The sequence below is a fragment of the Musca vetustissima genome, unplaced genomic scaffold, assembly GCF_032173495.1.
Source record: "Musca vetustissima isolate MV318-11 ecotype Yass unplaced genomic scaffold, APGP_CSIRO_Mvet_v1 utg4153, whole genome shotgun sequence".
Classification (NCBI taxonomy): domain Eukaryota; kingdom Metazoa; phylum Arthropoda; class Insecta; order Diptera; family Muscidae; genus Musca; species Musca vetustissima.
In genome coordinates this window covers 99881-118837 of record NW_026879862.1, presented here as the reverse complement: position 1 = coordinate 118837, position 18957 = coordinate 99881, and the positions used below count along the sequence as shown (strand labels likewise).

Genomic DNA, 18957 nt, shown 5'->3' with positions numbered 1-18957 from the left:
CCAAAAATGGAATACAAAAACAAATATATGGCTGTCCACTATAGAATTTTACAGACCCAAGAGTAGTACAGTCGCACCACCTACTTTTTCTTTTAACTCAGAACAAAAATTCAACATTTTTATTTTACCTCCCTCATCCTGAATGACCCAAATGAAGAACCACACAAATTTAAACAACATCTTGAGCAGGATAATCAATTTAAATTTTGAAATACATTAGGCATCAAATAACAAATGATTTATTATTACCAAATAAAATACCCCCACACCTCGGCCAACAATTCGTGGAAAATTTACTTGTTCGGAGAGTGTAATTTTCACACATACATGTTAGCAGTCAATGTATAAATAACAAATGACAGGATTCTTGACAATTGTGTGTAAGCGATGCACTTCTTCTTCCCTCCTTCTTCTCACACACACACACTCGATTATGTAGGTCCTTTAAGGAGTAACTAAATAGTGTTCAAGATGCTGAAGAAGTACTTCAAATGATATTCCTATTAAAAGTACTTCTCGTCATGTATCCTCCCCCTCCTCTTCTAAACACATCACAAATCAATATTATGTACTGCCTCTCACTTATTCACTTCCCTTGAGTAGCTCCTTAAGATTAAGGATATTACATGTATGTGTGTGTGTTGGTATATGTTCTTGCCTACATTGTCTGCTGCCATGGGCATGAGTGGTGAATATAATGAGCATAACATTTCATTGTCAGGATAATAATACCACCATTTATGCTGTTGTCGGAGGGCACTGTGTGCGTAATTTGAAACTTTGTTTTTAAAAATTTTATTGTTGTTGTTTTTTTATTATTATTTTCCCTGAATGAGATATTTTGCCGATATCTTTTGGGGAGAAAAGTAATGTGTGGGCAAAAATTTAAACTTCCTTCCCATACCCGTATAAACTGTGGGCTGATGACCACCGTTCCCTTCTGCTCAATGATACGCCTACATTTGCCAAACGTCAGACCTCAGACATGCTGTTTGGCGATTCGATACTAGTCGGCGCTATTTTCACTTGACTTAACGCTGTTGCTGCTGCTGTTACGGTACATCACGAAGTAGTACGCCTTGTTCCCGACATCACAATATTGCTTATTTAAGTACTTTTATGTGACACTTGACAATTAAAAATCACTTGTAATGGCAGTCAAGTGTATCGTGTTCATTCTTTGGGCACACATACAGACATACACTTACTCTTGCACACAGAGAGAGAGAGAGAGAGAGACAGAGACAATGTGTGACAATATGTTCTTTATTAATAATGCCAATATATGGTTGAATGAATATCCTCCTGTTGAACGAGGTGCAGGAAAAAATGTTTTTTGCTAGCAATTTTTATTTTGGAAAAGTTTCAGGACGATCGGGATACATTTTATCACATATATAGATGGCGCTACTAGAATTAAACCCCTATACATATTTTTAACCCCTTAAATTCAAAATACTTTTAAAAAGTTAGATATCTCGAAGTACAGAGTAACATTAGTCCAAATTGTCTTAACATTTTCCAAATAAAAACAAATTATTTTCCCAGTATGTTAATATATGCGTGCCCTGGATTATGGGTAGCTAATATAATATGTTTCGATCTTTTACTTTCTAAAAGTAAATTACTAATGGTTTCCGCGAAGTCACCATGTTCGGGGAACTTTTTTTTTTTTTTGCTTTTCGAATTCCCTCCCATTGACCTCATTTAAAACCTGATCCCTTATACCGCCCTCGTCACAAGTAACAACTTCAAATAAATCCTCTTGCTATGCGTGAGAAGTATATTGCAATCTATTACAGTAATTCAGGAAAACTACTTAAACATGTGGACACTCTCATGCATACACACATACAGATGTATATATGTAAAAATGATATTGACATTTTTTCTATGATTTATTAGATTAAGGATCATTTAAGGTGATTTATGTGTGTGAAGACAATATAACACTTCAATCTTCAAATTAATAATAACTTGTTTTTTGTCTTCTTTTACAGGATGAAAAAGATCTCTCAAATGCCGATGCCGAAGGTGTTTGGAGTCCAGATATTGAGCAAAGTTTTCAAGAGGCCCTATCCATATATCCGCCATGTGGTCGACGAAAAATTATACTCTCCGATGAGGGTAAAATGTATGGTAAGTAAAAGATGAAACAAAAAAACGTACTGAGATGCAAAAAAAAAGTACCAGAAAAACTTCGGGTCATCTGTGAGAAGACATTTTGATACTATACAAGAAGAAAATTAAAAATTTTTTTTGGTTCTCTGAGAGGACCTTTTTGAAGTTATTTGGGTATTTTATGAGAAGTTATTTAGGTAAGATGTGTCTTTGTACTGCATTAAAACTTGTTTCAGTAAAGATTCATCTTCACGGGAAGACCTTAGGGTGAGAAAACCTTCTGGTCTTCAGTGAGAAGACCTATTTGTCTTCTATGAGAAGACTTTCGGGTCTTATATCAAAAGACTTGCTTGCCTTCTATTTCAATTTTCAGTAGAAATGTTTCTTCTATGAGAAGATCTACTGGTTTTCTATGAGTTTCTGATATTCTATTATAACATATACTGGTATTCTATTAGACCATCTATGGGTCTTCTATGAAGGGGTCTATTGATTGTCTATCAGAAAACGTGTTGGTCTTCTGTAAAAGTCGTTCTATGAATTTAAATGTTCTTCTTCTATGAGGAGTATCATCTAATTAAAAAGAAAACTCCTATGAGAAAATTTTTTGATATTCTATAAAAACCTCCTGATATTCAGAATGAAATATATGAGTAGAACTTTGCTTCAGTTTTAGGAAAACTTTCTGCAGTTTTACGAGGATACGAGGAGGATTTTTTTTTTTTTGATCTTTTAGAAAACCCTTCTGATACTGTGGAAGAACATTTTCAATGAGATTATCTTTTGTTCGCCTATGGAAAGATATTCTGTTTTTTTGTTAGATGACTTTCTGACCTTTTTGGAAAAGGCCTACTGGTTTTCTAAGAAAAGAGCTTCTGCCCCAAACAAAAAACGAACACTTTCTGGTTTTCTTTAAGAATGACTTATTATCCTCCTTATGGCCTTCTATGCGAAAGCCTACTGATTTTATTCTGTATTAGATCTAGGTCAATCCCGATCAAGCTGTATAAAAATGGACAAGAAATCATTAACCATTGTTCGAAAAGAGTCCTCAGATGCTTCTCCTTACCTATAATGAACTCCAACAGCTTTTTTATCCTTCTACATAACAACTACTTAACTATTCTGAATTCATTAGGGGTCCATCTTAACTTAACGGAACCCTATAGAGCTTATACATACCTATAGGGGCTCTTATAAGAGTCCTCTTAACATTTAAGAACCTTCCTAACTACACAGGAGGGTTCCTCCTTAATTATAGGGACCTCCGAAAGCTTCCTCATCCCTCCAAAGAAGAACTACTAAATTATATCAACATCAGTAGAGGTTCTCTTTAACATTATGGATCTCTTAGGGAGTCATCCTTACAAATACGGACCTAATCAAGTCTCCTCCTTAACTATAAAGGTTCCACTAGGGTTGCTCTACACTTATATAAACCTCTATTGAACTAATCCTTAAAAATAATGGCTTCAACAGGGGATCTCCCTACCAAACGAACCTCTTAAAAACTCCTCATAACTTAATTGAATCTCTAAGAGCTATTTTTAATTAATTTTAAGAATTTAAAGTACCCAACAAAGACAAGAAATGTTGGCTATCGGCCGGCTTTCCTTCTTATCTCTACTGAAGTCTTAAAAACTCTGAGAATTTTGGCCTTTTTTAAAGAAATTCCATTGCGATCCCGATGTACCAGAATACAGCAACCGTGGTTACTTAAATTCACCTAATATCATCAATGTACCAAATATCGGTGGAACTTTAATCAAAGATGGACCTCTATTCGATTAGACATTCGGTTCGACTTTGAGCTTCCACTTGAGGTCTCAGTGTCCGTGGTTAATAAATTCTTATAAGAACTTTAATGTACCAAATATGAGCGGTCTTTCGCAAGAACACTTTTATGAAACAACATAGTGGGAGGACTTTTTGTAAATCTGTATTGCGATCCGACAATAGATTCAAAACTATCCAAAATGTCTTTTATTTTTCGAACTGTGAATCAAAGAATTTCACAATTTGTGTACTAAATTCTACTCTTCAAAAGTACCGCAATAACGGGCGATTCTTCTCAGAAATATTACACAAGCCTACTGCAAATATCTTCCATAAGTCGGTAGCCAGGTGGGGAAAATGAAATTTATGAAAAACTTCTAAAGAAAAATTTCCCTCGCTTGCTCTGCCAATAAAGTAAATTGTTTTTGAATCCCAAATGAACCACTTTTGTCGGTATCTTCCCTACTCGTCTTTATTCCTAATACAAATTGACAGATTTGTATTGATAAGATATAAGAAAGTTAATTAAGGTTGCTAACCAAAAAAACGACAATGAAAACCAACAAAAAATAAATCCCAAATTCATAAATCAAAAGAGGAGAAGAAGAAGCAGCAGCAGTCACAGTGACATCATGCCTCAAATAACACACAGCCCTCCTTTATCTTAACTGCGTGATGTGATTGTAAAGAGTAGCATCAAAAGAAAGCAGCAGGCTGGACAGGTGAGGTGAGGGGTTTTTTCTGTAGGTAATCGTCGTTTGATATTCAATGCTGCAATATACCCACGTAATATATGTCATACAATCCTGGCAGACGACAAACGATGTTACTGCAGCAGACTCACTTAACCATTCATGCATTCATATCACCGCAATGAATACTGTGTGTGTGCGTGTGTGTGTTACCATCGTGCCGTGATTTGTGTCTATGTGTGAGTGTGTCATCTTCTTCTGTCTGTCTATCTGCCTCTTTTGTGCTATTGCGTGCACATGATTGCATTGCATCGAATTTCGTCGGTCTTCATCAACTTCTCATTACAAGCTGCAGTTTCGTCGTCGTATTTGTTGTTATTGTTGCTGTTCGTCTTCTTCAGATGGTTATCATCATCATCATTTTGAGGCTGATGAGGCCCAGCCTTTTTCTGCACCACTCAGCTGTTCAGTAGAGTAGAGCGAACGGCTGCTACCTTGGCTACTCCACACATAAATGCATTTGATGCGATGTGCGAGAGTGTGTGTGTGACTTTGTTGCCTGGCATGCCATGATCTCCTCAGCACGGCTGGAGGGCTTCCCAAATGTGGTTATCATCATATTTTGTTATTGCTGATGATTCTGGCTGGTGGTGGGCCTCTTTTTGTTGGGCATGGCATTCATTCTATCATCTTGGTCGGTTTATTGTTTTCATTTCAGATTTTTTTTCCAGTTCTGTTCGGTTCGCTTCTTTATTTCTGTTTTTTTTCGAAAGGTTATGCAGATGTCTGTATTCTTTTATACTAATTATGTCTCCGAAATAAATCTCAATTTACCTGTTCGACTGTCTTTCTGTCTGTCAATTTTCATTGATGGACAGTTCTTTTCAACTAACTGGCCGTGTGGCTACTCTGCATGGAGAGTATATGTTTGTGTGTGTGTAGAATCGGACAGCTGTATCTTTGCCACTGGAGATTGGCCAGCAACTGGGTTTTTATTTTCCATTCGTTGTTGTTGTCATTATGACATTTGATTTCCAGCGTGATATGACCAGTGTGATGGTCATTTATGTTTGCATTTCACAAAATGATGATGAGGATGGCCGGACCTGGTCATTTTACACGATTTACAAGACATTATACTTATCTTACAGAAAGAGAGGGAACTTAATTTTTTTTACTTAATGACTGCATTTTAAGATAACCGTCTTTATTATTACGAACCTAATCGATTTTTAAATATGTAACGACCCAAAAGGGGAGTGATACTAATGTCATTGAAAACATTTAATACACGATATTTGGAGAACGTGATTAAACTATTATTTTTTAATTCGGGTAGATATGTTCTGAGCCAATATTTTGTTGTACATTGACAACCACTTCGAAAAGAAATCCCGAAATCGTGCAGTACCATTGTAAGGGAAGATCTTATACAAAGAAATGAGGACCCTATTTTTAAAATTTTCAAAGACTTTCAATGTACGGAACATTGGGCGTGACTTTGGTAAAAGGTGGACGTCAATTGATGTCTATTTGCCTTCAAATTACACATTTCAAACAATTCGATTGAATTGTATCCGTATTGACAGAGGAGTATACTCTTTATTGTGAACGCTATACCAAACCATGGTCTCATATCAATACAAAACATCCAGACAAAAGCAATGACATTCAAGGGAAATATCTTTAGGTTTCTTTGAAAAGTTGTGCTATTGGTGTTAAAAAAGGACAGAGTATGTCTGCTGATCTTCCATGAGAAGGCTCTTCGAGACGATCCTTTTGTTTTCTGTATGAAAATCTTTTCTACGCCAAAACCTATTTGAATTCGCTTAATTTTCTATTAGAAGTTATGAGTCACTTTCATGAAAATATCTGCAGAACATAATTGGAAGGCGTATCTATTAGACTGCTATGAGACGCCTTTTTGATCTTTCTTGAAAGAACTGTAGAATTTCTATGGCAGCTCATAGCCTTCTATGAAAGGATCTTATTGTATTCTGTGAGAAGACCTGTTTGTCTACGAGAGATGTCATTTGGCTTTTTATTAGACGAACTTCTGGTTTTTTTCGGAGAAGAACCCCTAACCTGGTTGAGAAGTAATTTTTGTCTTCTACGGAAAGACTTTCGGCTATGAGAAGACATTCTAGTCTTCTAGAGCAAGAACTTCTGTTATTTTATGGGAAGAGCTTTTGGTCTTCTACGAGACGATTTTCTCTTATCTTCCATTATAAGACATTGTTGGTTTTCTATGATGAGATCTATGGTACTTCTGCTGGACTTCAATGAACTGACCTTCAGGTCTTCCTTGAGAAGATCCTCATCTACCTATTTTTATTGGACGAACTTTATTAGACGAACTTCGAACTTTTTTTTCTTAGAATAACCCCAAATCTTAATGAGACGTATTTTTTATCTTCTACGGGAAGTAATTTGGCTTCAGAATCTCCTCATGTGCCAATGAAACGTTTTTCTGCTCTTCTATGAGATTTTCTGGTCTTCTTATTATAAGACATTGCATAGGAATAAATTTTGGTTTTCTATGAAGACCTGAAGGTCAGTTCAATGAACTCCATTCAGGCCTTCCTTGAGAATCTCTTCATCTAGCTATTTTAATTAGACGAACTTCTGATTTTTTCTATGAAAAAAAGTCATTTGGATTGAGAATCACCTCATGTACATATGAGAGGTATTTCTGTTCTTCTTCTTCTATCTAGTCTGGTCTTCCATTATAAGGCATTGCTGTGAAAATAGATTTTCAAAAATAATAGATTTTCAAAAATAATATCTACCGCACTTCTTCTGGACTTCGATGAAATTTTTTCTTTTACGGGAAGTCCTTTGGCTTGAGAATCTCTTCATATACCAATGACAAGTCCTTCTGTTCCTCTATGAGAAGCTTTCCTGGCCTGCAATGAAAATTTGACGTTGAGCTTCAGTGATCTTAAATGAGAAGATCTTTTGGCCATAATGAGAATAACCTCTAGTTTTCTGTATTTTATGAGATCAACTCGTGATCTGCCCGAGAAGATATTCGTGTATTATTCGAGACGAGCTATTAAATCAACTTATGTCCTTATTTTAGTTGTCCGTCCTCCTGGTCTTCAATGAGAAGAGCATGTGGCATTTAAAAAAGAGACATTATGTTCTTCTATGAGAAGACATTCTGGGTTTCTACGAGAAGGTGCTTTGGGCATATATAACTACACCTCCTGGCCTTCTTCTGATCGGAGGCTTTATTCTATTCTATGAGGCGAACTTTGGGCTGTTTTTAGAAGACCTCTGATCTGCTTGAGAAGATTTTCATTTATTCTACGAAATTACATTGTGGTCTAATAATAAAAGACTTTCTGATTTTTTATATAAATACATACTGGCCTTCTAAATCGAGACTTATGGCTTCTTTCGAAGACAAGAAGTTTGTCTGAAAGAAGCCATAAAATATCCTATAGTTCTTCTCATAGCAGTCCGTAGGTCTTACCATAAAAGCCCTAAAAGGAGACATATTCATTTGCTATTAGCAGCCCTATTAATGTTATTTAATAAACCCAGATAATATCTTATGTGACGCTTTTTTCTCTTATTAGAAGACATTCTGATGGCATTTTCTTTAAGCTATTTTTATGGATTTTTAAGAAGTCATTTTAAATTTAATTAAGAGGTCCTGTTTTATCTTCAGCCGGAAAAAGTCTTGTCTTCAATAATAAAAATCGTTGGTCTTCTCTTTGACTTACATGAGAAGATGTTTTTAATTTCCAACGAAAGACCATCTGGTATTTTATTAGAATTCCGACTGACTTTCTTTTAGATAATCGTTTAGTCTTCTACTAGTTTACCTTCTTGTCATCTAAGAGAAGATTTTTATGTCTTTTTAGGATAGAGGTGTTTGTTTTATGTGGGAAGGTGTGCTGGTATTCTACAAGGAAATTTTTTGTGAATTTCTTTAACAGGACACGTTTTAGAATTTTTTAAAAATCCTTTGTGCTGTTCCATGAGCAGATATATTCGACTTCTTTATGAAAAGTCTTTAAAATCTGACCTTTGGTAATTTAGCTATTTGCGTGAATACCCTTTTGATAAGAAGATCTATTGAATTCCTATGTAAAGGCCTAGTTATATTCTATGGTTCCAGTTACTATCCTGAATATATTTATTTTGAGTTATTGACATTAAAAAGTCCAAAGTTCAAAATAGTATCTCTTAATTATCATATCACCAGTGTCTCGAAATGTCATTATTTCCATTTTCCATCTTTGAATTAAATTATTGAAATAAACTTTCAACAAATCTTTTGCTAACAAGCCATTTACGATTGCTTTCTACACAACAACAATTTGAAGTTGTTTTTTTTTTTTTTTTTTTTTTTTTTTTTTTTGTGAATCAAACTTTGTTGGCGAATTACAAAACCATGTTGAAAATAAAAGATTTTAGATATGACCATTATCCTGCTTGAAGAAAACTCAGACGTACACACAGACACAAATCCAACAGAATGTGGATTTAAAGTTGTTAGGTTTTTTTGATATAAAGAAAAATATATGTAGAAGTCGGTCTTCCACATCTTCTGGCAAAGAACTGATCATATGCCATTTAATGGTTACTCCATTCATGATATTCGAGTCATCATGAAAACGCCCACACATTTCCTTTGGCTCACTTTTTTACGAGTTTGACTAAATGATGGTTGATATGTTGTCTTTTTATGATGGGGGATAGGGGGTTTTGAGTTCCTCTCTTCTGACTTGAAATCATTTTTATTGCCTTTAATTTGTTTTAGTTGGTGGTTTGTCAGATTTGCCACACCATCCCAGCCAATGGCATAGGTAAAATATACACTGACTGTTAAATAAATAGCAGCAGACAGGCAGACATGACTAGCCTGGGATTATAGAAGTATTTTTGTTCCTATGATTAATTTTTATTACACAAAAATTAAACGATAATGTGAACAGCATGCTTCAGAGTTGAGCCATGAGTATAGAGTCCAAAATAAGTTTAACTGACAGGGACTAACAACTATTTATTATTATTATGATGATGACGATGTGATATCTGAAGCAAACAGAAAGACACAAAAATACAAGGAAACCTCCCATTCATGTGACAGCTGCCACTGTTGCTGCTGCTGGAAGAGGTAACCACACCAACAACAAAGATTTACAAAAATTGCATTACAATGCGCACTGGTGGATACTGCACCCGCCTTTTAGCATTTTTTTCGGTTAACGATTTGTCTTCCTTGTGTCGCTTCGGAGATTTTTTGGTGCATGTTTTAAACCAACACACCAGCAACAAATTGTGATATGATGTTGTTGTTACTGCTGCTGTTTTTCCTTAGAGTAACATTATTCAAGTTTTTATGATTTTTTTGTGGACCTCTAATAGTGCTGGCGGCGGGTGTTACTCCATCATAGAGGTTCATTCATCTAACTCAGCCATACAGCCATGTTGTCATCCCAGTGGTCCATGTTAATGTTGTTGTTTTTTTTTCTTCCTCCTCTGCCCATCCTTCTTCTCACCACAAAGACAAATGGTCAAGCGTTAATGTGGTCTTTTGCGATGAACATTAAGCAGCGGGTCATGGTTTTGTTGTTGTTTTTGTTTGTGGTAGCATAAATTTTCTTAGCCAAAAATGACTTTTGTCATAAAAATGCAACGGTTGAAGTGTTTTTATGCTAATTTATACAGTTGCATATTATGCCGGGATTTAGGAAGGGTGGAGGATGGTCCGAGATGAATAGTTGAAATTTGTCAAATGAATTTGTCACAAAAAAAGACCAGAAAATAAAAATTAAAATTTTAGATAATTTATGGAAGCATTTTTTATACTTCTTATAATAAATATTTTTTTTTTTAAATTCGGGAAATGTTGAAAAATGGATTTCGATTTTTTTTTTCAGAGAAAAAAGCTGTTAGTTTTGACTTGGTCGAATGAATCAATCAGTAGAATGTAGGCGGACCTTTGATATAGTGGACCTCTATTAATTTGTAGTTTTCCGATGATTATTTTCAAACAAATCAGTTGATCCTTCAATTTATAATATGAAGGATATGTGGATCCGACAGAGGTATTATGTCCATTGTAAACCCTTTGAGAAGTCGTTCTGTGATAATGACTGCTTAACTTCCTTGAAAAGACCCTTACTCCTGTAAGTCGGTATTTTGCATTGAGAAAATAATTTTCTATGAGAATCTCCGTTGATCTTCTCTGTGAGACATTCCCTCAATCTTTTGTAAGAAGATTTTTCAGGCTTCTACGATAAAGCCTATTTGAATTCGATTGATATTCTATAAGAAATTTCTCTGGACTTCTATGAAAAAAAGAAACCTGCTAAACTACATTGAGAAGATTATCTAGGCTTATATGAGAAGATCAACTGATCTTCCTTGGGAAGACCCTCCCTCTCGGGGGTTCTACGAGAAGTTTTTCTTGCCTTCCATTAGAAGACATTGTTTGAGAAGATATTTTGGTCTGGGTTGACCTTCTACACTTCTGCTGGTTTTCTAGTCTTTATAGCTCTTCTGGTAACTCATCAAAGACCTGTTGATTTTCCTTGGGAAGGCATTGTAGTCTTCTATGATAACATAATCTGGATTCTATGAGAACAGGTTCTGGTTCTTCTACAAACAGATTCTATGACATTCCATTAGAAAATATGATAAGACATGTTGAGCTTCTATTCATAAATCTACTGCCCTTCTGCTGGACATCAATGAAATTACCTTCTGTTCTTTATTTTATGAGAAGACCTTCTGGTCCTCAATGCGAATATCTTCTGGCCTTTAATAAGAAGACTCTCTAGATTTCTTTTAAAGGCCTTTTGATTTTCTATGAGAAGACCCTCTGGTTTTTTATAAGAAGATATTTCTTGTGGCCCTGTTTTGATAATGAATTTTTGGTTTTCTGAGAGGTGAGCCTATTGTCTTCTGAAATATGTCATTCAGACCTGAGACGAACGTATGTTTTTTTTAAGAAGAACCCCTGATCTGAAGATCTTTTTTCTAATATTAAAATACCTTCTGATCTTCTATAAGAATACCTTCTAGTGTTCTATATGAATATTTACAGACCTTCTCGAAGAATGTGCGAGAAGACCCTCTGGTTTTTTTAAAAGAAGATATTTTTGGGCTCCTACAAGATCTTGTGGCCCTTTTTGATAATGAATTTTTGGTTTTCTGAGAGGTGAGCCTATTGTCTTCTGAAATATGTCATTCAGACCTGAGACGAACGTATGTTTTTTTCAAGAAGAACTTCTGATCTGAAGTTCTTCTTTCTAATATTAAAATACCTTCTGATCTTCTATAAGAATACCTTCTAGTGTTCTATATGAAGATCTACAGACCTTCTCGAAGAATACGCTTTAGAGTTTATTGAGAACTCTTTTGACTTTTCTTCTATGACAAGACCTACAACACTTCCATGAGAAGAACTTCAGGACTTCCATGTGGAAACGGATTAGTTCCAATGAAAATTGGAGCCTACAACAGAAATCTGGATAAGGCAGCCATAAGACTGGGGGTATAAAAATAAGTGAAATTCGGACCGATTGAACTCTGCTCCTTAGTTATAATGACAGTTACTTAGATTACAGCTTTCAACCCCAGATGGGACCTTACCACAATGAATGATTATGAAAAATCGGAAATTAAGTGGGCGCCGTTATATGAGGGCTATACCTAACTATGAACCCATATTGATTTGATTTTTGGTACAAAGGTTTACCCCTCTCCAAGATCCTTAAAATACCAAAAATCAGCGGTATCATTATATGGGAGCTATAACCAAAAGTGCATCGATATTGATAAATTTCAAAATCCTAAAAATACAGAATATTTTTACATAATCCTCCGAACAAAACACCATGCCTACTATATTCTCTTCATTTTCCTAATCTTTGCATATAAAACTTTCCCTTGTCACTGTTTGTATAAATTCACACATTTTAATAGAATCCTCTCCCTCACTTTCTTCCCTTCCCACTTCTTTTTATTTTGAATATTGTAAAATTAATTACTTCTTTCGGAAAGTGTTCTCCATAAAAATCAAATTCACAAAACATTAACAATTTGATGCTATAAATTTTCCATACTACCCAATCCCCTGGCCAGTCAGTGACTCAGTTTTATTTGTATGTGTTGTTACTGAGTCGATTCTGTCCTTTCGTCCATAGACGGCCGGTTGGGTTCTCTCGTTTTTCTTCTCTTCATATATTTTGGGTGCTGGTGCATAAAGTTTTAGAGTCAATGCAAAACCGAATGTTTAAATGAAAATGGACATAAATTATACAAACTCGGTCGTCGTCGTCGTCATCATCATTGTTGGGTATAATGCTATAAGGCTTGGCTAAGGGGGAAGGCACAAGTTCAAGGGGTGTTAAAGAGAAAGTCTTTTGTTTTTAAAAACCCATAACAGATATCCTTTTCTGAGCTCTACCGAAAAAAAAACACAGAGACACACTATGAACTGCCAGGATTCACCAAGTTGCAAAGCCAGTTCGGTGGCCAACAAGGAGGAAATATTTAGTGTAGATGAGTTTCTGCTGTGAGTGTGTGTGTGTGCGTTTGTATGTGGTGTGTAATATTAAAAGTTTTAAACACATTTGCATATGTGTATTATGTTATAAGGACATGGATTGGATTTTGGTCTATGCCAAGCATATACAACGTACCTACTCGTACATGCATATGAATATCTTTCCTTTGGCCATATTGCGTAGCATAGTGGTATTTTATATGTGTTGTATTCTGTTGCTGGTTGGTGCCATGCTATTGTCCTTTTCCGGCAATCCATGTCTCCCATTCATTGTGTCATTTCACTGAAACATATAGTTTTGCTGAAAATTGTTTAACCTTACAAGTTATAAATTTTAAATACTTTTTTGTCACACTTTGTTTGTTTGGTTCCTTTAGGCAGGCAGCGCACAGGACACATTTGCCTAGGCAAAGAATAACCATTCTCCTTCCCCATGCCCTAAAAAAAGCCAATAATACAAAAGTCATTTTGAGCATGGTGTAATGTGTGTGCTTTTGCATGTAGGCTTTGATCCTTGTTGCCTATAATTTTTCCAGTTGTGTTGTATTTGTTTGTATGTTTGTGCGTGTGTGTTTTCCATTTGCTTGACAGACATATTTGTTTAACATATTCGCCTTTATTTACATATGTATTTATTAAACAAAGCTATAGAGCAACAACAATAAAAATATGTAACATTTTTTTCGCTAAAGGGAAAAATGTTTCTTTTCGTTTTGCAAATCAAGTGACTTGACACTTTCATTTTATTTCTTCGCAAAAAACGGATTTAAAAGGGGCTATTTGATTTAATAAATATTCAGGAGCAGGAACAAGTGACAAAAGATTCCGGATAGGGAATAACTTAGAAATGGATACACTGATAATAGTAAAAAGGGATCGATGAGAATGCGAAATAATATATATTTACGGATTAATCGATATTCGTTTGGGATTTTTATGTATCATTTTCATGATGTAGATAATGGTTTGAATGCACTATAATTTATAAATAACTGTGGTAGATTATCTAACACTTTATAACAATTTTATTTTGCTCTTATATCGATGATTTAGATAAATTATATATCATATACATAATTTACATACATTTTTATATGATTTGGGTTAATTCAAATTATCTACATTATTTAGATGATGTAGACAAATGACCTAGGTTATTAGAATAATGTATATACATTACCCACATTATTTGGATAATGTATATACTTTATCTACATCACTTGGATAATGTAGATTCATTATTTACCTTATTTGGATACTTTAGATACACTATCAACGTTATTTGGATAATGTATATACATTATCTACATGTGCTGGATAATGTGGATACATTATCTTAATTATTTGGATAACATTATCTACTTTATGTACATATTTGGAAAAATATATAAGTTATCTACTTTGTTTAGATAACGTAGAAATACAATGTGAATTATTTGCTTTATCTACATAGTTTAGATACTTAGATTTAGATTAAGATTTAGATACATTATCTTTAGTGTTTCTATGATATGTACATATTATCTACATCCTGCGGATAATCTGGGTGCATTGTATGGAGAGCTTATTCAGAAAAAAAAACATTTTCAAAACCTATGGCATACTTTTAGGTGTCAGTTTTTCGTAGAGTGTAAATAATTTACTTGGGGTGAATCCTATATGAAAAAAGGAACATAATTTAATGGATCCAATGATCTTATATATCTGATTAATTTTGATAATTAAATTCCATTGCATACTTTTTCGGGCATTGGAATATTAGTTTGGGGAAAAATAAATCCATTATTTTTATATGAACTAGATAACTTTATTTAACATGCTTCGGAATGTCCGAATGCATTGTTTTGTTGTATGATTTGTTGTCATTTTAAAGGTAACTTTATAATGCCTCTCTCATAGAAGTTATGCTCCCTATTTTCAAAAAAGTCTAGTAGTCGAGATTTTCACAATCCCCCCTAGATAAAATTTGTTATCACTATAGAAATTTTGATAATAGTTTGGTGCCAAGTCCGAACAGTATGGCGAATGCTTTTAAACATCCCAATCAAGCTCCCGAAGTTTCTGGCGAGTCACTCTAGATGAGTGTGGCCTAGCGTTATCATGGTGGAACACAACACCTATCCGGTTGGTCAATTCTAGCCGTTTCTGGTCAGTTGATATATTCAAACGGTCCAGTTGTTGGCAGTAGAAATCGGAATTTAGCGTTTGGCCATAAGGAAGGAACTCATAATGAATAATCCCCTTCCAGTCCCACTAAATGCATAGCAGAACTTTCTGGCAGTTAGTCCTGGTTTGGCCACCGTTTGAGGTGCTTCACCGCTCTTTGAACACGATTGTTTTCGCACAGGATTATCGTATGTAATCCATTTCTCATCTCCAGTCACCGTCCGTTTAAGAAATGGGTCTATCTCATTCCGTTTGGCCAAAGATTCGCAGATGGAAATCTGATCTATACTATTTTTCTTTTAATTGGTATGGCACTAAACATCGAGCTTCTTTTTGAATCCAGCTTTGTGTAAATGGTTTAAAACAGTTTTATGGTCCCTTTTTTAGCTCATGGGCGATGATACGTCTGCTAACATGTCGGTCAACTTCGATCATTTCTCCGATTTTATCGACATTTTCGACGACCGGCCTAATGGATTTCTTTTTCCCCAAACTAATATTTATCTCTGATTTTAAAGAATATATAATTTGTATTTTTTTTTATTTGTTGAAAATAAATCTTACAAATTCTAAGAATAATATATAATAGTTGACTATTTATTTCTTGAAACTATTGCATACTTTTAGTCGTTAAACTATAATGTCCCCTTGGGACAAATCTGTCATGAAAATAAGTAATATTTTTTAATCTGCTCAGTTCGATTACAGTACCACTACTGATAATAAATCAGTTAACAAAATCCATTGCATACTTCTAGGGAATAATAAACAAGTCACTTAATTACATATCTACAGTTTCAAAATTCCATTATTAAAAAAATCATAATTTTTTATTTTTTAGGTATACATTTTTAGATTGTTATTAATTAATAATTATTTTTTATTTATTATGATTATATTTAACCTAAAGGGTTTATTGATTCAAAGCAGCTGATCATATGGAGTTTTCAAAATCCATTGTATATTTTTAGGGCTTAATAAATTATTTGTATATTCATTTATAGTTATACAGCTTTTTTGCTTCCTGGAAATTCTTCCTCGAATATAAATCATACAATTTCTATTAATTACAACGCATGGCATAGTTTTTTGAGTTTTACGCCAAGAAAAAAAGTATTGCACACTTTTGAGCTTCATTACCTTACAGAAAGCATTGTTCACGCTTTCCATGAAAATTGTTTTTGTTTCTTTTACGGTTTTCATTTCTTTTAATTTAATTTTATACAGAATTCAACTTCGCCCCTTCCCTCTCCTTAATCCTTCTTTAGGGTGGCACATGAATCTTCTTTCCCGCCAAAGTTCATTCATTCGTTTTACAAAGACGAACCAAGAAATTCTGGGTGGTGGTGATGTTCTGGGGTTGGGACAATTGTTGCCAAACCGTTGCTATCATTTATTGTTGTAAACACTGCTGTCGTTGTTGTTCCTGCTGTTGTTGTTGGTCTTGTCGTCACCGTCATTGTTTGTTACTTAACTTCCGTTTAGTTTTCACACCTTTCTTTCTTGCTCTGGTGGTGTTCACCCCTTGTTTTCCTTTTTGCCTTCCTCTCATTACACTCCACATAAAATGACGTTGGCATCCTGTTCTGGTGTTTGGTTATGGTGTTGGCCATCTTCCTTTCGCCATACCCGCCATTCTACCCACAGAACATGCTTTTATATTTGTATCCTTTCTTCTTCTGCTGCTGTCGTACAGGTCGTTTCGGTGTTAAACCATTATCCAACCATCGTCATCATCATCATCTTCAGGCGCGAATGAACTGAGAACTTAAAACAACTACAAAAACAACTTTGCTAGGATGTACAGGAAAAGTTTAAACTTGTGTTTACTTTTGTAATGATAGTCTTTTGAGTTAAAATAAAGGAAGACGATGACGGGCAACAAACATTGTTTGCTTTGCAATGTACAAAAAGTTGCCAAAAGAGGATTTTTTGTTGTTTTTTGTATTTAACAAAATACTATTGTAATTGTTTTTACCAGTTTTATGAGAAGAAGTGTATACAAAAATACTCACACACACATACATAGATGAAAACGTAGGTCGGCACTGAGATAGAATCCAGTAGCCATAACCAATGTCGACATGAATGTTGCGACTACCCGTGTTATGCCATTAAAGTCCATGGACAAGTGCAGAACATTATAGCCATCCATTCACCCCACTAACCCCTTGCCAATATTTTGTTGTTGTTGCTGCTTTTTTGAATGTGAAAGTGTAAACAATTTGTGCTGTTTTAATGTCTGACTTTTTGTTTACATTTATGTTGTGTAAACATACATACATAGTTTGTTGTTGTTGTTCTGACTTCTTCTTTATACACACGGACTTCCTTTTGCCTTATCCCGCTACTTGGCTGCCCTGCAACATGGGTGGGTGACCCAACTATCCTTTCTTTTTTTGGTGTTTGGCTAGGAATAAGTTCTACTGCTACTAGTGCTTGCAACATAAACATTAACGCAAGAGGCACAAATATATGTATGTGTGTATTTACAAGCCAGCAGAACTTTATGTAGATTTTTATTTAGCATTTGTGGCATGGCATCAGGCAAAGGAACAATGGCCAAGGCAAATGATCCGGTAGGGTAAACGATATATGAAATTTGTTTATTTCAAAATAAAAATTGGAGACACATTTTAAATTTAGATAGAGAATCAATTTTTAAATTAAACGATTGAAAAAAGCGTTATGTTTGGCCGGGCCGAACTTTATATACCCACCAAAGGTATACTGAAAGGTACTTGAAAAAAAATATAGGGAACATACCAAAAAGTTGACCTATACCTATCTACAATCCATACTTTGTAGGCTAAAAACTGACAATTTCGAGTAACAAATAACCCTCTATACTATGGTGGAGGGTATAAAAAAATAATTGTTAGACACCGCTGTAGTTAAGGACAAACCTCACCTCTTATGGCTGAGCCTTATAGAATTATTGATTTTAGAGCCCAATTCTGAAATTTAAAATTCAACCCCAAATAAATTCTTTGTATTTTTTAAATCGTGCTCCAATTGTTTTTACTATTTGTATTATAGGCTTTGACATTGATATGAAATTATTATGTTTTATCTATATAGAATTCATCACAAGTACATTATGAATATTATAGGCCGATACCTTAAAGTATGCAACAGTTTTTTTTATTAAAATTATATTAAAAAGACTTCTTGACACCCTAAAAGCAACCAACTTGGGCGCCTTAAATATTGTTACGATTTTCGTATCCTAAAATTTGTCATGTACCTTAAAGTCTAACCCCTAAAAGTATGCAATATTTTTTTTGGGAAATTAAAGTACGATTTTTTTTATTTTAAATCAGTTACAATATTTTTTCTTATGTTGGCACTAAAAATATTATATAATTTTTTCTTCATATTAGCTACTATCATATGGAACCCTAAGATTTCCTATACAAAATATAACATTGACCCCCTAAAAATATGCCCTACTTCTTGATTTCTATTTACTAAACGTTAGTCTTCTCCCAATTTGTCTCTATTTGCATTCCCTATTTTCTTTGATTTTTTTGTACCCTTGACTAAAAGAACTTCTTTCCCGTTTTGTTTTTTTTAACTAAGTGGTGGTTTGTTGTCTGTGTACAGACGACTATTTTCAAAAATTGTTTTTCGTGTTCTTAGCCCTGCTATATTCTGTCATGGTGTTGTTCT

The 18957-nt window shown here is 34.5% G+C and overlaps 1 protein-coding gene across 4 annotated transcripts in view; it reads left to right on the top strand.

Moving 5' to 3' along the window:
* LOC133324987 (protein scalloped) overlaps positions 1 to 18957 on the top strand; it is a 159999-nt gene that overhangs the window by 110461 nt on the left and 30581 nt on the right. For all 4 annotated transcript variants that reach the window (XM_061533813.1, XM_061533812.1, XM_061533815.1 and 1 more), the window contains exon 3: positions 2001 to 2139. In XM_061533813.1, coding sequence (XP_061389797.1) covers positions 2001 to 2139 — 139 coding nt within the window. The remainder of the gene's footprint in view (positions 1 to 2000; positions 2140 to 18957) is intronic.